This window comes from Micrasema longulum, unplaced genomic scaffold (genome assembly GCF_059751315.1).
Source record: "Micrasema longulum isolate JH-2025_06_02 unplaced genomic scaffold, ASM5975131v1 h1tg001954l, whole genome shotgun sequence".
Classification (NCBI taxonomy): Eukaryota; Metazoa; Arthropoda; class Insecta; order Trichoptera; family Brachycentridae; genus Micrasema; species Micrasema longulum.
In genome coordinates, this window is record NW_028279128.1 from 331,739 (window position 1) to 355,076 (window position 23,338).

Genomic DNA, 23,338 nt, shown 5'->3' on the forward strand with positions numbered 1-23,338 from the left:
CTACTAGGCAGTCGACATAACCCGACTTTTAGTAGATAACAAAGTACCACCATAATATCTTCGCAGGCATTAGTTATTTCGAACTTTTGTTTCTTGTCCAGACTCAATCATTACTTTTTGAATAGTATTTGGCATTAATCATTTTAGTTTTGTACCATCCGAAGATGGGAGGAGTGCTCATTCAAAACCATGGTTGTGATTTTTTATCATCATCGTTCCCCTTTCCGCACCCAGTTGTGCAAAGGGGGCTTTATTTGTAAAACAAATGCCGCGTATTTCGATCATCAGTTCCATGAAGGTAAGATGATGAGTTATACGGTTTAGATGCCAGTCCAGGAACACTGAAGCATTGCAGTTTAAACTACATTAAAAATCAATTTTTCACGTCCACCGTGTCAGAAATCAAACCCAGAACCCCAAAAACGGTAGGGGAACGCGCCAACCACCACTTGGCGAGGCGGACTTATCTTCTTATTCAGTACATTTACCTGAATGCAGCCATCGAGTCGAAAACACTCGTCCTGGGTTCGGGTTCTATTTTACATACAGACTTCTTCAACCGCCTGGACACAAGCAGAACAACGGGCGGGAAGGCTTAATTATAGTGGTGAATTAGAGCACATAGCACCCAGGATTGAGAAAAAATACTTTTTTTTTGTTCTCACCGGGAATTGAACCCGGAACCTTCCGTGTGTGAGTCAAGCGTCTTAGCCATTACACCTATGATGGCTTTTAAACTTCTGGGTGGGTTAATTTACAGTCCCAACATTTTGGAGCGCATAAAATTATATGTACCGAGCAAGTATTTAAGAGCTAGGCAAGCACAGACCATTTGTTCTTCCAGAATGCAGGACAAATTTACCATTGTTGATGCCTGTGGGAAAATGATTGATCTGTCGAACAGCCTACCGAGAGAGGTGGTGGATATTTTCCATGCTGGGATTACCAGCTTTAGACTCTTCCTCTAACTATGTATCATAATGTGTTACTTATTCTTATTTTGAGTTAACAGCTCCCCAGGGAGTTGAATCCTGTCCTTGTCTACAAAAATTTGGACAAACTCAAAATATTGTTGATAAATCCACCTGGTCTATGAAGAAGTATTGAAATTGAAAAAAAAAAATTTAAGGCGTTGCCTAGTATGTAGGTGAAATAATTCAATTAGATGAATCTCACCCGCAAAAAATAAGGTTTCAGCTCTTTAACTTCACAAACATCAACAGATGAAAAAATTAAAGGAATATACATGTTTAAATATGGCTAGAATGGTGAATGGTGAAACCAGCCTATGCCTAGACTTCTATTTTACCTACTCTAAAATGTTTTTCATCTCTGTTGTAATATGTTAATATTATTCTTATTTGTTTACTATTTTTTTTATGGACTATATGTAGGACCTAAAAATCTATTGTGCTTTTTAAAAAACATGTTTTTGTAATTACCTAATAATATAATTAAGTACATAGTAATTGGCAATAGTGCTGTGTTATACATTTAAATAAATAATAAAACCACGGAGGCCGCCGGTGGTCTATAAAAATAAAAATAATAAACGTTAGTAACAAAGTTTTTTATTTTATAAAATATCCACAATACCTTGTTCCGGGGCTGGCTTGGAATGCGTATTAGCCTCAAGACAGTTGAGCCACTCCGTCATGCTGATTTTCTTATCGTGGTTGATATCACAATATCTCGGGAGCTTCTTTCCACACCTCCTCAGGAGTTTGTTGCTACTCACCAACTCTCGGAATGATTTCCACTCCTTCCGTTCGAGAATTTTATTTTTATTTTTGTCCAGGACTACAAAACTCCAGGTGGCAATTTGTTCCTCTTTGGACACCGGCCATTTTGAACCTCCCAATGAACTAAAATTTTAAGAAATAAAGGTACCAATACATATTTATATATTAATTTACAAATAAGGAAATATCAATTTTTTACATTTTTAAGTAATAAAGGCCTATGAAATACGGTCAAATAAAAAATATTTTTTTTATTGTTAATCATTATGGCATAACACGAGCACAGCCTAAAAAGCCTTAATAAGTTCATAAATATGTAAACGAGTGTAATATTGAATAAATAATTAATAGCCGTTATAAGTATCGACTTAATTTGAAAATGAGTACTGGAGCTCAATCACAGATGGCTATCGACATGCTAAAAAACGTGCTAAGTATTTGAGCGATCACCACGAACAATCATGAACACGCTGAAGTTATCGCGGTCGCGTTGCAAAACGCCATAGCCGTTCCGTATCCGTAGTCCGTGGTCAAACGTCAAATCAAAAAAGTCAACACGCGTGTAATCTCGTGCCGGTTTGTTATTTCGTTTTCAAGTTACAAACAATTACTATGGCGACTGCTTTTCTTAACATTTGGCTTGCCGACCGCCGGCTAAATGCAATACGGCACTCGAGAAAAATTGAAAGAAGGCGTGTGCGAGATTCAACCAATCCTCTTGAACTGACCGAAGTTGAATTTCGTTTTGCAACGCGACCGCGATAACTTCAGCGTGTTCATGATTGTTCGTGATGATCGCTCAAATACTTAGCACGTTTTTTAGCATGTCGATAACCATCTGTGATTGAGCTCCTGATTTTTTAGAGTTTATAAATTAAATTTTGGTTTACTTATAATTCTAAAAATAAGTAGGTATTTTTGCTTTCTTATTATTTACGAAAATACTGTAAAACTACAATAAAACGAATTATTGAGTGTTTAGTATAAAACAGCATTTATCGATAATATTCCTGACCGATTGATTACCTTTCTTTCCTATTCTTCTCTTGACCCTTCCTTATTGTACCTATGTACCTTACATCAAGTAAGAAGAAGAAATAGAAAAATAGAACATTTGAATTTGGAACGAAACCAACAACATTTTGACATTACACTAAAGATTGCATAAACATTCTTGGATTTGTCGCGCGTCGTTGTAAAAGTTATCATAAATCGTTACATAATTCATGGTGAATTTTCAATGCCCGAAACTGATGAACATCCTCATTGTACCAAAGGTAGATCCATTTCCGTATTCCTTTCCATTCTTCAAATATTTCCATCCTTTTATTAAATTAAATGAAATTGGGTTTTTCGCTACAGTCAGCTTTTCGTTAACAATGAGTGCCAGACGTTATCCGGATATGCAGAAATCTAGATAGTTAGATTAACCATTAAATTTAGGCAATGTTTGGAAAGAGAACGCAAACAATATTAACTTTTTTATTGATTTTGAAATAATACAGCAAATTGAAATTACATTAAAAACTTCCTTAAACATTTCCAGCAATGTTACTGGCTTTATCAAATAAACTCGTTAATGAGTAGCGAGGTCCCGCATACGGTTTTTTATTTCCTAAAAACAATCCGGATATATGGTAATCCGGATGACTGGAGTTTGGATAAACGGAGTTCTGTTGTGTTTCGATTTTGCGTCCTTTTTTTATTACCGTGTTATAAAATGAGAAACAAGTTTTAGTTCATCCTTTAGTTTGAGACACTACTGTGAGACTGATATTATCGTGGACGTTTAGTTAAAAGTCACTAACCCTAAAAATGACAGTTTTGAGATGCCAATTATGTTCTTTAAGAGAAAAACAGTACCAAGGTAAATTATTTAGAAAAAAGTTGCTTAAATCCGAATTATTTGTTTTTTTAATATCTGTCTTTATATGACTTTATATTCAAACATTAAAAAAATCTCAAAAAGTATTTTTTAACCCAAATTTCAAAATAATTATTTAACACTAACTCTTATAGCTTGCATTGTCTAGATTATAAATAAGCAAAATCGTCCAGATTTTAAATGCATCATTGGTAAAAAGTTACACATGGAATGTATTAAAAAGACGTGAATGAATTATGATGTGTACATAAAACCTTCAAAATACAAAAATCTGATTTTTCTTTGGTCCCAACCACTCACTGTTCCAACATTAAAATTAAGATTTCTCAAAATTACGTTTTTTGTTTAATGATATGCCTGAACGACGACGATATAATGTGTATAAAACAAACAACTTACCCAACACCAGTTCCATTGATTCCTGTCATCATTTGATTGTTAAGGAAATCTATCAAATCGCGCAAGAATTTAGTTTTCCTTTGTTCTGGACATCCTGTAATGAGAAATATAGAAATAAATAATTTGAATTGTAATTTTACATTTTTAGTTTTTTTTTATTCATTGAATTTTTGAAGATACTCATAACTTTTTACCCAGTTTGTACCATGTTTTTTACAGTACATCTCAGAAGTATTTATACACTTTAAAACGACCTAACACGACATAGTTGAATTCAAATCGGGAGTTGCGTACTGAGAGACGTCTACAAAGAAGCTAATGGGTCAAAACGTAAAATTACTCCTTTAAGAGTAGTTTAGTTGCCTTCTGTTTGATGCGCGTATACGATTTCTGGCCTATTCTCAATTCTATGCCAAAACTACTGTTTTTATTTTAGTATGTATCGTGTTATCAGCGCTATATTTTTTTTTAGATTTGTGGTTTTGAAATTACTCCGCCTGCGCCCGTGAGGTATCAAGTTCTCTACGGTGAGTTGTCCTGATTGGTGGGTTGGCTTCCCGGTAACCGGAAATATATCAAACACTCCGTTGTTGGTTGATTTCGGTGAACTAGTAAAGTTGTTCAGCGCAGTTCATTTTTATCAAAATCCTTTTTATTATTTTTTCATACATTTTCAAGAAATGTCGCCGAACAATTAAATGCTCTAATTTTTACCACGCGTCAGACAAAGTTTTTTATATTCAATTCCCTGTTGTACAGAACGCCCTCATTACATTTAAATAATAAAATTGTAATTCCACTAGGAATCAAACCCGTTAATCTCGTGCATAAGGCAAACGTCTTAGGACAAAAAATGACAAAATTACTAATAAATTAAACACACGAGAAAAAATATGTCCATAATTTTCGTATCCACACCCAGGCTATGGCTAAAAATGTTTATACTTCTTCTTATACCACTTACAGGGAAAACATTTTTGAATATGATAGTCGAGGCATTTATAGGGGAATATGATAGTCTAGACATTTACAGGGCTTATGACCTGCCATTGCTGGTTTAAGTTGGCACTTTACACACAGTAACATTCATAATAGGGAAATATCCACATACTACGAATATCGAAAAAATATATGAAATGGATATTGTAGAGAAATATTTTCATACATAAATCTTGGAGTGATCCTAGATAATAAACTAACTTTTCTGGAACACTTTGATAATATAGTAAACAGATCCTTAAAAATTTTAGGCTTTATTAATAGAACTACGTCTGATTTCCAAAGTATGCTTACACTTAAAACACTTTATTGCTCTTTAGTTCGCCCTATTCTTGAATATGCATCTGTAATCTGGTCCCCTCATTATGCTGTTCATATCAAGCGCCTTGAATCAGTTCAACATCGTTTTATAAGAAAAATTGCATGGAAGATGGGATTGGAAAGAGGAGACTATTCATATTCTGATATGGAGAGGTTTTTAAGCATATCAAGTCTTGAAAAACGCAGATGCATTGCAGATATAATCTGCATGTATAAAATTATGAACTGTCTCATTGATGCCCCTGAAATTTTGCAAAAGATTCTTTTTAACGTTCCCACCCGTAGACTAAGAAATAATGAAATGCTTTTCCTCGGTCACTACAGGACCAATTATGGTGCACAGTCGCCTTTGCCCAGAATGATCAGGCGGGTGAACGATCATCAAGATCTTGATTATTATGGTGTAAGGATGTCTTTCTTTACAAATCAGCTAAAGAATCTGTATAGTTAGCCTATGCTTTTTACTTAATCTAAAAAATCTATCATCTGTCTTTGCTGCTTATTTCTGTTCCTTATATTTTTTTATTCCTTTGTAAAAATTTCTTTTAATTGTAATGTTTATAATGGACTTTGTCCGTAAATAAATAAATAAATAAATAAATAAATAAATGTAAAAAAGAAAATCAATAAAAACTACGTTGGTAGAAAAACGCGACGTGTTTGGCCTTGGTTGTTATGATGTCAATATTCGTGATATTGATCTACAGAAATTTCAATGGCAAGGAACAAATAAACATGAATCGTGAAGTATTAAGGGAGTGGCTAATGGAATGATCGTTTTTGCGGGAATTAAAAATTACAAATTTAAAATATTTTTTTCTGCCACTAATAATTACTAAAAATATTTTTTTTCATAGACCTTTATTACTTTAAACATGTAAAAAAAGGTATTTCCCTATTTTGCCATATTACAATCCAGCATGACTAGAATCATTTAGACATACTCAAAACATCGTTGATTTATTTTTAGTTTTCATGAAATGTTTTGTGTATTCATGCTACCTTTCATGGGCCTATGGCTTGTGGACGTGGCCTCGCACTTGGGGTGTTGGTCCTTCTTGGAAGTTCCAGGGATGGGCTTCCCAGAGTCCTGCGTCACGCACCAGCAGTAGCCCGTGGAGCGGTAGCACTGCACGTTCTGGTAGCGCCCGTCCGCCGTGCACTCGGGAACATACAGAAGCGTATCGCCATTTCTCTTCAAAAAGTAATCAGATTATTGAGTCATCATCAAACCGAATCGTGGGCTCAATGCTATAACTAAATAACTCATATATTTTTATTTAGCCACTAAAACACATCTTCGTATCCTCCTCCAAGAAGCTACAAATAGACAAGTCGTGCGTTCAAATCAATAAAATATAGGTTAGGTAATGCATCACGACTTCAATTTATAGCATTCAAAGGTGGCGTAGTGGTCAAGACGCTTGACTCACGCACGGAAGGTTCCGGTTACCGGGATTCCCGGTGAGAACACAAAAAAGTATTTTTTCTCAAGCCCTAGTGTTCTGCGCTATAATTCAACATTTTAATTGGGCCTCTAAAAATATTAACTAAAAAATAATGTTCTAGAAGTTAGCTTGTATTAAGCTCAGAAAATGTATGTAAATTAAGGTGAAATAAAATAAAATATTTTGTAAATGATTTTTGACTTGTGGTAATAAATGATATTATAATATACTAGCGGACCCGACAGGCGTTGTCCTGCCCGAACGTTGGCTTGCCTGCTATTACCTTGGAAAAAGAATTTTCATTGATAAGTAGGTACCCAGGTAATTGTTTGTGATTAAATTCCAGAACTATAAATTGATAATATTCAAATATTGAATTTAAGTAGATCCCTAGGTACTTGTTTATGGTTGAATTTCTCAAAAATAAATATTTGTTCAAATATGGCATTCTTTTTGCAAACGTCAAACTCCGGTCTTCTCACCAACAGAGGTGTGAACTTATGTATTAATACGATTTTTAAACATGAATTGAATTCAATATTATTTTAGTATTACCGAAAATCTTATAAAAATAAATAAATGGGTAGAAATTATAAGGAATTCAAGGAAAGAATCTGATTGAGATTCGCAAAAACGAATGCTGTTTGTAAACATTAAAAAAAAACTTTTTTATACGCAAAAAAAACAACATCTTTCAATTTTTTTGCAAATTAATTCTCCTCGAATGCAACCCTAGTAAATCGATTAATAAGACATTTAGACTCCTAACTTATTTTTTCATATTAGATTGAAGATTTTAATATCTACGAAGACGCACAGCGCAAAGATCTATATTTTTTTGAAAACCGCACGTAAATCGGTTAAGCCATTTAGGAGGAGTTCGGTGACATCACATGTACAGAGGAATTATATATATAAATATATTACACAGATGGTTACTGTTAAGTTAATAAAATATTATATTGTAACACCATAATTCTATCATTTGAGTTTTGTTTCCTGTTATGATTTTTGACGTATTGTGAATAAAATTAAAATATATTGTTTGGTCATTTACCACATTCAAAATATTTTATTTGTTGTTTGGTTGTTCATCCATAAAAACATCACCATCATCATGATAATTCCCTTTACATACCTAATGGTGCATAGGGTACTGCATTGGTACACCAATTGCAGCGTATCTTGATCATTTTTGTTACATGATGGTAAGATGATCAGTCTTACGCTTCAGGCCAGCCAGTCCAGGGACTATGAAATATTTCTTGTCAACCGTGTCGGGAATCGAACCCGAGACCTCTTGCATGGTAGGCAAACACGCTGACCATTACACCACGAGGCTGACTATCTTAATTTTTTTGTATTATTATAACCTCATAAGATAAACAAATTTATGAAATATTTATGTAGTGTAATCAAAACGCGGAGCACAGATTCTATCGTCCACCATCGGCTGAATAATGGCCAAATAAGGGCCGAATCCGGTTCATAAGAACATAAAAAAATTATTCAAAATAATGTTTCATACCAAAATTCTCTCTGAAAAAAATAATTTGACGTAGAAATAAATATCACAAAATGTATGTTATTTAAAATGCTAGTATTTCTTTTCAAAAACAAATACGGAATATTTGGCTTTGACCATCTTCGTTCAATTTATTATCCTTAATTATTTTAACAAATTTTACGTCTTTATATGAGAATAAATGTTTGGTTTAAATTTTAAGAGGTGTAATCTGCCAGGCGCAAACTAATCATATTTTAGTTATATAAAATTTTTATGTATATTTTTCAACAGAAATTCCTTAAAAATTATTGTTATCATATAATGCATATTTACTAAATTTTTTTACAAGCGTGATTTTGAAAAAACGTCATTTTAAAATGGCAAAATCAAATAATTTTCTCATTTTTCGTGAATGTATTATATACTAGATTAAAGCCTTAATTTAATTGATTGAATGTGCGTTATTAAATATTTGTATGTAACCACTTTCCGACTTTTCTATGTCCTTTAAAAAATAATGTTCCTTTGATTAATAATTAAACAACCTTTCAATATAGTCCGTTATACGATGTTCCGCTGTAATAGTCACCCTAAACCTATTAAGCTCACCCCCTCCCTCCCTCTCCTCTACCTTTTTTCAACTATTTCTCAAACAACATATAATATTTTCATTATTTAATCAGGCATGTGTGTCTTAATCAGTGCACGTGCTTATTAAAATGCATTTAGTGCTGGTTTTATATTTATGTGCAACAACTATGGTGAAGGTGTATATTGGGTTTTGCATGTTGGTTTAATTGGTGTCCTGACGAAGAGACGGTTACGTCTCAAAACCGGTAGACATAGAAAAGCCGGTAAGTTGTTATATACAAACATCTAATAACATTTAGTCAAGTGTTTGACCACAAAGTAAATGCTTTAAATATTAATAATATTGAATGTGTATTTACTTCGTAATACAAAAAGATATATTATTGTATCAAAACATATAATGATGACATCTTAAAAAAAACATCTATTATACAAACTTTCAATGAAAAAAAAACCACTAATTTACAAAATTCTCGAAACTCTAGATTTCCAAATAATTTAACTTTACACAGATGCACTACAACATCCTTAAATCATTTTTACACTGAGTGTGTTTTTCATTCTTTATTTTAATTCTTAACTTTTAATTACTTCTACGAATTTTCTTAATTTTTTTACTCTAATTTTAATTTTTAAACAATTTCTATTTAAGTTTTTTTCCTTCTATTTTTTGTAGTTGAATTAATAACCTTACATATAATTACTTTATAATATGGAAACTTTGCTGGTCCATTAGAGTTAAGTCTATCTGTGTAAAATATAAAACTTTGTAACTGTACTGTATGTTTCCTAAATAAAAGAAAAAGAAGAAAAAAAAAATTCAAATGTTGGAAAAAAAAAACTTTCGTACTCTTCTAGAAATCTTAAAATCAATACCAAATAATAAAACAGTTAAATCTTAATAAAAAAACACACGGGACTCACCCTTGCCTGAACTCCTTGCAGTGGAAAGTTGTTTATCTTTTAGAATATACGAGTAATATATAAATACAAGGAATCTATTTTAGATAGCAAAAATAAAATGTAAATAAAATATAAAATATATGTGTGTAAATACCATATTAAAAATTAATAAAAACAAATGTAAAACGAACTCCCGTTCTAAACACGAGTTTTCACTCTATTAGAGACGTAGAAATGTTATTATTAATTATGTGTGTACAAACCATTTTGTTATTTTATACTTATTTTGTATATAATTATTTTTAACATATTTTTTTTAATCTCAGAAGTGTCACTCAATTAATTATTTTCAAAGAGCGATTAAACTGCTATATTTTCGGGAGAGTCATATTTCTTTATAAAGGTGTTACAATACACAAATTGTAAATATAGAACAATATTCGTAATGTAATCATTCATCATCAGAATTCCCTTTCCGCACCTAAACGTACTGCATTGGTATGTAAATCGCAGCGTATCTTGATAATATTTATAACATAAAGGTAAGATGATCGGTCTTACCTTTCAGGAGCCAGTCCAAAGACTATGTAATATTTCAGTGTAAAAACACCTTTTTAAATAAATATTTCATGTCAAGCATGTCAGGAATCGAACCCGAAACCTCTTACTAGGTAGACAAATGCGCTGACCACTACACCACGAGGCCGACAACGTAATCATTCAATCAATACAAAAAACAATTGACCCAATAAGCTGTAGGATATTGGGCCTCATGCCTAAGAGTTGAGTTATTATTTTTAAATAATTTATTTATTTTTATGCAAAATTCACTCGCATTTTTAAAACTTTCCGCTTAAGCAAATTCCAACACAATATCATAAAAATTCTAAAATTTAATTTATTTAGAGTGACGTCAGATCCGCTTCCACGTTCTTGTAAGTGTCCTTCAATTCCTTAGGAAAAAAACATGTTTTTACCTGTTCATCTAAAACAGATTTCCTATCAGAAAGGCAGTCATTAGAGTCTGAATCATCCTTGGACCTATCAATAGGGTCATCTAAACCGGGGAAAAGGGCCGAAACTCGTGCCAAACTGTCTTGCAAGACTGAAAAAAGAAATAACCATATTACTATCGATACCCACATACAAATATTTCACAATAAAGATTCTAATGCGCCTATTAATAGTTATTAATAGTTTATAACTAAAATACAGTTTGCATGAAATTAAATTGTATTTTTTTAATTCAAAAATTCAATATACTATTTATGTGACTATCGCACAAGTGTGCCTTCAAAATATGAAAACTAAAATAAATCAATTAATTAATTTTAAAAAAAGATCTTTTTAAAATTATAGAATAATTAAAATACACTTATTTTGTTACATGCTTATAGATTTTAAGCTGTTATGTTATCACGGAAAATAAAATTATTATAAGTCTTTAAATAACATTCACATATATTCAAATAGTTGTTTTCTAATAGAAACGACTTGAATTAATTATAAGTTAATATTAACGAAAGTATTGAATTTTATAAATCTTTTGAAATATAAGATTATTCTAAAAGGTCTATAATTTTTTTAAAAGGAAGGAAGGAAGGATAGTCTAAAAGTCAGCAAATTTGTAAACTGTTGGTTTTGTCATAAATTATGCAGTGATTATTCAAAATCTCGAGTCCAAAGTTTATAAAATCTGTAATTCTAAGTATTATAAGTTGTAATAAATAGTCAGTATAAAGATACAATCGTATTATTTGTTTTACAGAACTTTAAATAGAGAAATAATATTTTATTATAGCTTTTTTGGCTAGTTACTCGCAGAAATTCTTAGATCATTTTATTGCTGCAATTGTAATTTTACAAAACGTTGATGATATCAGCCATAGTAATATTCCTAAATTAATTATGTTTCATGCTTTATCCTTCCGGTATTTATTTAAATAAGTCCTAAAAACATCCGCGTACTCTAATTTTGTTATAAAAAGACCCACGTGTGTAAAATTGTAAACTTTAAATTTTTGCTTCACATGCAATAATTTATTTATAGAGGTTAGCAAATTTCCTAATTAATAAGCATATTTAAACCCCTACGTTGAAAATTGGGTTCATCAAAATACAGAATATACTATGCCTAGTGTATATATTATATATGGTTATACATTTTCACAGCGGAAAAATATTGTAATTATTTGGTGGTCTATTCTAAGTCATTTTCTATTTGTGGGAATCACAAATAGTTTAACAAAACATAGAAAATGTTAGCCTCGGTTAGTCTGTGCTAAAAATAATGTGTTTTAAATATTTTTTTATGAAAAATTATCACTCACTGGAAAAATATTAAGTACACAATATTATTTATTGTGATGTTACTTTCCAATTTTAACACTATTTGTAAAATACCGTTCCGTAAAAAGTAAGCACTGATACGATAATCATTTTTTTCAAGAATAGGTGACATTGTTCAAACCACCTATAGTAAATAATTATATTGGGAAAATAATTGTTTCCTTGTCTCGGTGTACAAATAAACAAACTGAATATTCCCAATTCGAAGAAAATTAAAATTTATCGCTACGAAAAAGGAAAATATTTAAAAAAAAAAAGGGAAAACAGAAGTTTAAGTACTTGCGGGTCTTATGACATTCCATTTGCCACTTTGCGCACTGTGAAACATTAGCCGGTCTGCCTATATTAAAACGTCCGCATTTCCTCAACTCCTCGATCTGTTGACTTTTGAGAAGTAAAGAAGCTGAAACCTTTATCGATATGGGTTAGATTTATCTACAATAAGTGCAATCCAACCTGACAAATATATGGACGCACTCAAAACATTGTCGAAGAAAATGTTTAAATAATATTTTGTTTGTTTATTTATACGCCCTGAACATGAAACAGCCCTGTTCCGAAACTAGGTGGCATTTTATTTTAACTAAATGATTTTTTTTGAAGTTTATGTATCGACAAAAAATCACAAAGGTTGTGTAACATATATATTTTTTTGTTAGCAAATTTCAGACAAACATTTACAGCATAACTAATACTTGTGGGTAAAATTTGATATACCTACCTACATGTAAAATACATACAATTGTAGAATAAATATAAAAGATATGTTTTTAAATGTTTATTTATATGTTATGTAGGTATTAAAGTTTGTGTTTTGAGCATTTTTTTTTGAAATTCGCATGAAATAGAATACGGTAATATTTTAACGACAGAAATACAAGTATCGCAAATCGCAGTAAATAATAAATATCCTATGAATACACTAGAAAGATACAATAAATAACACGCATTATATAATATCAATTGGCAAAAAAAACTATTATATTTGCAGCAGGGTAGAATAAGAACAAACAAATGCAGTTATTTCAAAACTATATTATAATTCTATGAACAACATTAATAGCGATTAAAAATGGAACGAATAAGGAATTTCAGTGATTAGAAAAAATCGAATAATGACAAACGAATATTTTCACAAATTAATGTACATTATGAGATCGATCAAAATGCGGGTTCATAGTAAATGTGTCGGTGATAGTTTGGCGCTGGACTGAACACATAAGTATATTAGGTACGTCAAAGTTTTCTTAATAAATTTGCACATATTAATGTCAAATGCTTAAACTTCAATTGTGTTAAAAATTTATTTATTTTTTACTGAAATTCCTCATTTTAAGCTTTTCGATTTAACATCGGTGACCTAAAAAAGAATGCAAGATGTTTACCTGATCCTTTTAAAAGGTTTTCGCTTATGTAGAAGACTCGCGATGGAGACAATAAAACTGTGGAAAAATATCTGTAGGAAATAGGTGTAAAAAAAGACAGTTTATGCTAAATAAAAACATTTGAAAAATACAAGTTTAAAATTGATTTTGTGAATATATTGAAATAATGTACCCTCTAATTACCCGGGCTATAATGCGATCGATTTTAAAAGTAGTTTTCAACAAGCACTAACATAATATAATAATACTGTTACCAGGCTAAAAGCTCCATATTGTCACGTTCAATGCATAGTTACAAGATTAGAATTGTAACATTGGATTGAAGTCAATTTTTTGCTTTAAAACCGGTAAACTCGTAAAACAATGTACATTTCAAAACTACATTGTCATTCATTTACATTTTTAAAAACCCCAAGTGGTCGAAATTGTGCGTTAATAAAAAAAACTGCACACACTTTCAAAAAGGAACAGTAATGTAAATAGGAAATACTAATATACTCTTTTAATCAGCTGAAATTGCGCACACGACAGCAATTGTTTTGATCGTAAAAATTAATATTATGTTTTGAAATACTCCTTAGAAGAAACTTATTTTGGTGGTAAAATTATGTATTTAATTCTACTTTAATAATATTAAGGTTGTGTTGCACAAGGATTAAGAGAACTTTTTATGACTGGATGAAGAAAGCGAAAGATAGAACGTATGGAGAAGTATAAAGGAAGGTTAACTTTTTAATTAATTAATTTATTTTTGCACCACAACAGGCCAGGAGGATTGGAATTTTTTTGAAGCTTACCATATGGAATGTTCCTATGAAGTTTCGCGGTCTGTCCCTGAAAAACCGTGTATAGGCACAAGTAGGTGTTGGGGTCGTTTGGTCCCCCCGTTCGGATCATGTTTAATTTTTGGATGCTTAGTGAGGAAAAGGTTGGACGAGAAGGGGTGAACTTTCTCGGAACTGTTGGACTTACCTATGTTTATGTCGCTTGCAGACCCGACGGTTGGGCCTGGTTGCTGGTTGCGTACTGCGTACCATTTGTTGATAAAATAATTCAACTTAGCACTAGCAAAACCATCAAATTTAATATGCAACGCCATTTTTTAAATATTATTTTTAATGTACTTAGGCTGATGGGCTAGAATTACGAAAGCAGAGCATGATGCTCTGGCGAAAAAAAACCTGGGCAGCACCATGTGAAGGAACTACTGAATGGGGTAGCATCGCAAATGTGTGCTTTTGAAGTAATGAAACATGGTCAAAACCAAGTGATAGCACTTTCAGCGCACTGCAGATTGAATGACCACCTTACTATAAAGAACCTTTCTCAAAGGAATGTAGATACATCTATCATTTTAGGTGAATGTGACGCTTTATATCACTAAAGAAGCTCCATCCTAGGTGTACTACTGGATAAAGCTGAGTGTGTTACAGCGCTCGTTCCCTATATTATTGTCCGATACTTTGAGGACCCTGGCCCCTGGCCCCGATTACAATAAGAAGTTAACAGAGTTATTTTCGACTGTCTATAAAGAAAAACCGATATTTGTGTGCGAAAATGAGTATATTTGCATGAACATTTAAAGTATCTTCGCCGGTAACTTATAATTGAACATGTTTAGAAGAAAAAATGTATGCATATTCTGCTTTTTAAACAGAAAACTTAATTTTACTTTGTAGATAAAATTAAAGACAAATGTTAATTTTCCATTATAATCGGGGCCCTGTACCGCGATTACAATGGAAAGTTAAGGACGTCACACCTTCACCATGATGGTGTAGTTGAAGACAAATTATCTCGAGTGGATACACTACCGACCCCCACCTTCAAGTTTTGGGTAGGTACGTCGATATGAAACAAGGGGAAGCGTACGTCACGGTTCACATATCAACGCACTAAAGAGACATTGGTTCAGTATGACGTCATAGTCGAAGATAAAATTCTTCCGACCGATTACGAAGATACACTTCCGATCCCCCCTACCATCGCGTTTCAATGTAAGTACATCGTTTTATACCGACGGATCTAGTACCCCTCGATGCACATATTTACAAATGAACAATGACAAACATATTGTACCACCGTTCAATCTTTCCTTTAATTACAATTTACTAAATTTTTTTAAACGTTCTGAGGTTAGAACTTTTTTTCTTAAACGCCTATTAATAAAACGAAAAAGAAATCGGTAAACCTTCAAGTCGAATTAAATTCCGACATAACTGTCAATTTGGTAAATGAACGCCTAGATGCAAAAAAATATGTGACTAGATTCTGCCCTTTTAACATATCTAGGCGCAAAAAATGTTGCCACCATAAAAAAACTTTACTATTTTTCAGAGTGTACGGTATCGAGACGTTAAAGGAGCCGGCTTTGTAATCAATCAGCAGATAAAACAGATACTGTCTTGGAAATTGTAATTAAGTAAGGGACGCGGACTAAATTTTCGGGGTCATTCATATAAGGTCGAGATGGCAAGTCAGTAGAACAAACCGAGGTAGATATAGATAGTACAGAAGTTAAGTATACCGTCTCGGTATGTACCGATGAAGATAGCCTTTATTATAATCGCGTCCCTGGGCTTGGGAGAGGAGATTTAGCAATAGATATAAGAGCACTCGCCGTCCACTCAGTAGCTAAGCTCTCATCATCATTCCCTTTCTGCACCTAATGCTGCATAGGGCACTGCATTGGGACGCCAATTTTAAAGTATCTTGATCATTATTGTTACATGAAGGTAAGATCTTACGCTTCTATTTTCAATAAATCTTTCATTTCGACTATGTAGGGAATCGAACCCGACACCTCTTGCATGATAGGCAAACGCGCTGACTATTACATCACGAGGCCGATTCGCATTTAAAGCGCGGTATAAAGCGCATTTAGTACTTAAAAACGCGCTATATCGCGCTGTAAATGTGTTCGGAATACCAGCCCTGGGAATGGAGGGCGATAAATACAATAATAAGATCCATCACAATGACGTCACGAGGTCGCAGTAACGTCAGGAGATTATTTAGACGCTGGTGATCAGTGTTACGCTTTATTTCCGTCTACTATTAGACATAGGGGTGCTTCATGACATACTTAGTGGACGCCTTGATAGTCCGGCTCTTATATCGGAGTTATCATTAAATGTCCCCGGCTAATGCACCCGTCACCGTCAGAAAACATAAATGTATCAAGACATTTAAAAGAAAATAAAAGTAAAAGTATGGAAGGAAAGCAGATTTGACCATTTTTGCTAATTACTAATCTTGAACTTTAAAAAAATTGACAACCTCGTCCCTATCATTTAATTGATTACGTCATAAATTCTTCCGAATCAAACAATGATAGAGTATTGTGATAGATTACTGGTTTCTGGGAAGCAAACTCATCAATCACCAGAACTCGCCGACTCACCAAGTAATTTCAACAATTTGAAAAATCATAGGGTTGATGATATGATCGATAAAAATACCAAAAATAATTGGCTTGTTTGATAGTGTATTTACAAATAAAGAAATAAAAAAAACTCTCAACTTTCTCCTGAGATCTGATGACCCAATATTTTTTTAATTGTAAAATACCCATTCAATATCTTATGTTATTATTTTATTTAGAATATCATTATTTTATTGATGAGCAATCACCGTGGTTTTCTATTTTTTTATTACTTAATAGTAAACTATGAAAAAAAAAACATTTATATTTTTATGTATCGTATTATCAGTATTACGATTTTTTTAATTTTTTTTATTTTGGAATTACTCCGCTAAAAGTTCTCTTCCGCTTCTTCTCGGTCAGTTCTGCCGATTGGTCTGTCGACTTACCGTAAACCGGAATCTTTCACAACTTTCTTATTATTGGTTGATTTGTATGAACTAGTGACGTCGTTCAAAGAAGCTAGTTAAAAAAATCCGTACATTTTCAAGAAACTTTGTCGTACAATTTAACGCTTTTATTTTTACCGAGAAAATATTTTTTGGATCCAACTTTTCGTGGGTCTGAACTTCGTCATTATTGCCCAGAAACTTTCATAAGTTTATGTAGGTATACTGTAAAAAGATTTACAAAATTATTAACGAACTCACCTCCTGAAGAATTTTCAAAGTAAATATTAGAAAATTTAAAAAAACTTTATACACGGTTTTTCAGGGCCAGACCGCGAAACTTCAGTGGAACATTCCTCAAGGTAAGCTTGAAAAAAAATTCTACTAAAATTTTTCCAAAAACTATGTACTTATATTTTTTTCCTTCTTATAATCTCAAAATGGAGTAAATTTCTCAGACAGGCAGTCCCTCCACAAATCCCATCTCTCTCCTACGGCAGGAGTCCTACCCAGCCGCTTCCCTTGTCCGCGTCTGGCGCGTATCACTTCGTTGGTCAAATACGATTTTATCTCAACTTTTTTTGTAGGGGAGGGGTGGGGATTTTCGGGAAGGATGCTAGTCCGAGAAAGATTTACTCAATTTAGAGATTATATATTTAAAAAATATATATGTTTAAAAATGAGTTGTTGGAAAAAAATCATTAGGGTTTTTTAAAGCGTACCACGAGGAATATTCCTCTAAAGTTTCGCGGTCTGGCCCTGAAAAACCGTGTATAGATTTTTAGACTTTTTATTTCCACCCGGACACCGGGTATTATTTTACAACTATAAGGTGACCTTTAAAAAATCCGTGAAACCAACTACAAGCACTATATTGTAAGGAAGTGTATATTCACTCAATGTGCAATAATACCCTTTTTTGAAGTAATTTTAAAGGCGTGTAATGTGGCGTTCGGCGACAGAATTTGCGCATTTTATTAGATTTATTGGCAGGCATAAATTTTAAATGGTTCCTAAGTACGTCTACGGGTGTCCGGGACAGTTTTTAACATTTTGAAGTGTCAATGATAGCTACTTGGATTTCATTATATATATGAATATAATGTTTTTCGGACAATGGTGGCATAGAAACTCTTTATTGTCCAGAAGTCTGGAATGCGTTCGCAATAGCATATTTTTAAATGCATTCCTTTATGACCTACCAAATAATGATGACTAGTTTAAATCTGAGAATCGGGAAAAATAATACTTTAAAATATACATACAATTACTGAAAATAATTCAGCTTAGGGTCAAGAAAAAATCAATGTGTCATGTCGAATGAACGAATTGATGAATTTTATAAACACATACGGCAAAATTGCCGTTCACCAAACGTGTATTTAATATAATTTTGTCGGCCTCTTAGTGTAATGGTCAACGCGTTTGCCTATCATACGAAAGGTCTCGGGTTCGATTCCCGGCATGGTTGATATGAAATATTGATTTAAAAGGGTGTTTTTACATCAGAATATTTCATTGTCCCTGGACTGGTACCTAAAGCGTGAGACTGATCATCTTACCTTCGTGTAACAAGAATGATTAAGATACGCTGCGATTGGTGTACCAATGCAATGCTCTATGCACCATTAGGTGCGGAAATGGAATGATATGAGATAGTTCAGTGCTACAAAAAATGTTTTCTTACGCGCGGAAAAAAATCGATGTTTCTCGGAAATGTATGAAAAACATAATTAATTTTAATAAAAAAGAACTGCTCTAAACGACGTCATTAGTTCTACGAAAACAACCAATAATAGAGCGTTTTGATAGATTTCCTGTTTCCAGGAAGCCAACTGACCAGTCGGCAGAACTGAAAGACGAGAACTTAATAAAAAAAAATATGCTGTGCTTGATACATACATTTTTTTTTAAATCACTGAACTTCCTCATGATCCCAACATAGGTTAGATACCCTATTTTTTTTTTATGTAGGGATGAATGAAGGATACAGTTATGTGTGTGAAAAATAACTAAATTCATAGACGAGTATTTTTTAGTTGACAGCTAAAAAAATCGAGCGAAGATAAGTTCACCTTGTAGTGTAGTAGTTGGTACGTTTGCCTACCATTCGTGAGGTCCTGGGTTCGATTTTTGATTTGGACGACATAAATAATTGATGAACATAAAAAGTGGTTTTACAACGCAATATTTCATTGACACTTGACTAACACAAGAGCTGTAAGACTGATCACCTTACCTTCATGTAACAGATGATTAATATACGCTTAATTTGATGCATCAATTTAGTGCCCTGTACATCACCGGGTGGAGATTGGGAGATGATTATACTTTTATATATACTCATTATTATTCGAAATTATATAAATTCTAGTGAATAAATAACTATAACAGTGTAAGTCACTCTCCAAGCACAAGAGTTAGTCTCTTTTTTTGAAGAGTTAAAGTTATAACATTTACTAGATGTATAAAAGTAGATTTGTATTAGAATAAAAAAATATGTACCATTTATGAAAATATATTGAATAGTAATAAAATTTAAAAAACGAAATTAATAATTTTGTAACTAAAATCGGAATCAGTCATTTTGTGAAAGGTCACAAAATAAATAAAAAAAACTTTAAACTGGAAAAAAAAAGTTGTAACTAAAATCGAAATCTGTCATTTTGTGAAAGGTGATAACAAAAAACATGGTAAACACGACACTGAATAAAAAAAATTGCTATACAGCATAATTCTTTTTTTTTTAATGACCTACTTCTCTACTGATACTGTAAAATAAGAACAAAAATCTTTAGAACACCAACCTAATATATATCTTTTAATGTAAATATAAAAATGTCCAAATTATTTTCCTACAATTATTTATAATATTTTTATAAAAATCAACTAAAGCAATCTGTGTTTGATATCATTTGACTAAAGCATGCTGACTACCTTATCTCTTTAATTTATCCCCATTCCCAAAAATAATATATACAGGTGACTGGAACTGAACCCGCCATAGCAAATTTGCACATCGAGGAAATCATTTGCTAATTATTATTATTATTATTATTGCGGTGTCAACTTTTAGAGTACAAATTTTGTACCGTTGGAAAGGTGACAAAAGGTATTAAACTAAATGAGAGTATAATCAACAGATTCAAATTAAGATGCTCTAGTGTTGTATAGATTCCCTGGAAGTAAAAAATATCGACGGTTGAAAAGTTTGAAGAAAATGGCAGCTTTCTAAAAGAACTGGGAATGCGGTTAGGAGTAGCAGGCGCCACATTCAGCAGTATGAAGGCTGTCTGGAGATTGTATATTTACTCAGTGAAAACCAAATGCCACCTATATAACGCTTGCATGGCACCTATATTCTAAGCATGCGAATTGCAGCACCTCAATTGTGCCCAAAACAGCAAAATACTGAGTTTTGAGAATGGGTGTCTCAGAAGAATCCCGGGTATGGGATTTTTTTATTTTTTTAAATTTTTTTTTCTTTCTTTTATTCAGGAAACATACAGTACAGTTACAAAGTTTAATATTTTACACAATTAGACTTAATTCTAATGGACCAGTGAAGTTTCCATATTATAAAGCAATTATATGTAAGGTTAATTATGAAAGTATAAAAAAGAGAAGGAAAAAGAAAAACATAAATGAATGTTGTTTTAAAATTAAAATTTATGTGAAAAAAATGGTTTGTCTTTGTGTGGAATGAAGTAATAAAAGAATTGACGCAGCCAACTCCGGTGACAACTGTCGTCAAGCGGAGGCGATACGGTTGGCTAAGCCATGTACTGTGGATGCCTCCTGAAAGCCTCAACCACACTCGCCTACTTTACAAGGCATCGGGTTCTTGACGTCCCGGACGTGCACTGCTGACTGTTTGTCGGCAGTTTATATCAGAACTTCGGGAGGAGAACCTGACTTGGGAGAACGCAAAGAAGTTGGCAGCCGATAGAGATGTATGGAGGCCCTTTGTGGATACCATATGCTCCAACTAGGGAGTGGACATGGAACGATAAGAAAGTTTTAAACGAATGATGAGCTATGGCTCTTGCAAGAGAGTATTAATGCGATTAAAGATTTTTTTAATAGAAAAATTAGAAATGGAATTGATATTCAATAACCATCCGGCCTTATTTTACTATCCGGCCAGATACCGAATAGTAGCTCTATATCCTGCAGATACGTAATATTCATTAAACAGAAAAAGAAATATGAAATCAATGCCACTAAATTAATTTATTGATATTGAACTGAAAAATTGTCTTCTCAGCTTTTTACCTTTGACAGATGGAACCGTTAAAGAACTTGGAACTGAGTGGCAATATAAATAAGTTGAAATCGGTCAATCAGACTTTTTACCATTGATAACATAAAATACATATCGTTTATGTAAGTTCAATGCTGTGGATGAACCGTTTGTCAAAAAAAAGAGGGACAGAAAATCTTGCGATTTCGTAAAAAATGATGCAGAAAAATGCAGTTTATTTTGTGTTGTTGATTTATATTAGAAAATCTTTTTTTACTATTGTATACGAAGGAGATTGTGGCAGCTACGTATGGCGTATTTACTGTGTTGCCTTTACGCAAATCGAATGTCTCATCCGCTGTATTGAATTTAAATATATATGTGGTGTTGCTTAGTAGGGAGGATTTATTCATGGTACTGAAGTTAATCGAATGGAAACAGTCTATTGGTCAATTTCGACATTCAAATATAATAAATGATTGGAACACCGTAGTTTTTTTTTTATTTCACGTTGAATTTGATCGTAAATTTTTTTTAAAGCGTAATTTTATTTTTTAACCCTAGTTTGAGGATAATTCCGATGTATTTTAACTACAAATGTTTATGACTATCAAAAAACTATTAAAAGGATTTAAATAATTAAAAAAAAGTTCTGAATGATTGAAGGTCTAATTTTGGAAAAATCTCATTAAAGTATAAAAATTGACATCACCAAAACTATAAAACTTTAGCTAGGGAAAGTGATGTCCAATAATTAGCAAATGATCTCCTCCATATGTGAATTTGCTATGGCGGGTTCAGTTCCAGTCAACCTGTATAACCAAATATAATAAATGTAAATACATTTATATTTTTTGGTTAAAAATTATGTAAACACATATAAATATACCCATAACCATTATTTCTGATCGCAAATATATTGAAATAATAATTTTGTAAAAAATCGTGTCGGCGTATATTCTAAATTATGAAAAATTACATTTACAAATAAAGATAAGAAAAACATAGAAGTAACGCAAGACGCATGGTAAAAGTTAAAAATGTAAAATTATTGCTTTTAAGATGATGAAAGGAATGAAAAATCACGTTAAATGTCTCACTGGCTCTTCTGTATGCAACTCCTTGTTACCTCTGGTATTAAGCAGATTATTCGTACCTTTCAAATTTCAGACATAAAAATAACAATAATAAAATTATCAAACTAACGCTGCAAATTCTGTAATAAAAATACCTAAGAAATAAATATTTCTTGTTGACTTTTCCGGGAATCGAACCCAGGATCTTATGTGTGCTTGTCAAACGAGCTAAACAATGAATAACAGACAACGATTCTGAGGACTTTAGTTTAAGGACCTATGGAGAAAGAAAAAACATTCGTGTATTGTAGGTATGATTTAATTGTTTGGGTTATTTTATTTCTTTATAATATACTATTTGAAATTTAAGAGCCCTTCTCACTAGAGAAACCTATGGAGAATTGTAAAAATTTAAGCTATTTAAATTCATAGTTTAGCTGTTTAATAGACTTGTTAAATAGTAATTTTTTTAGAAATCTCTTGTCAAATGAACGATTTCGAGGAACGTAGTGGAAGCCTTACAGTCAGAATGGATATTAAATGGTAAGAATTTTTGTAGTAATTTCAAGTAGAAAAATCATGTTATTCGCATCAATAAAACGCAGTAAATTCTAGCACATTGCAAAAAAAGTTTTTTACTATTTGGGCTGGTATTGCGAACGCATTTACAGCGCGCT

The 23,338-nt window shown here is 32.4% G+C and overlaps 1 protein-coding gene across 1 annotated transcript in view; it reads right to left on the reverse strand.

The window, feature by feature from the left end:
* Positions 1–23,338, reverse strand: part of LOC148273444 (SPARC-related modular calcium-binding protein 2-like) — a gene marked incomplete at its 5' end in the record, with an annotated part of 38,388 nt that overhangs the window by 7,472 nt on the left and 7,578 nt on the right. The window contains 4 exons of the mRNA XM_088238704.1: positions 1,597–1,865; positions 4,027–4,120; positions 6,349–6,541; positions 10,773–10,900. Of these exons, the coding sequence (XP_088094830.1) occupies positions 1,597–1,865; positions 4,027–4,120; positions 6,349–6,541; positions 10,773–10,900 (684 nt within the window). The remainder of the gene's footprint in view (positions 1–1,596; positions 1,866–4,026; positions 4,121–6,348; positions 6,542–10,772; positions 10,901–23,338) is intronic.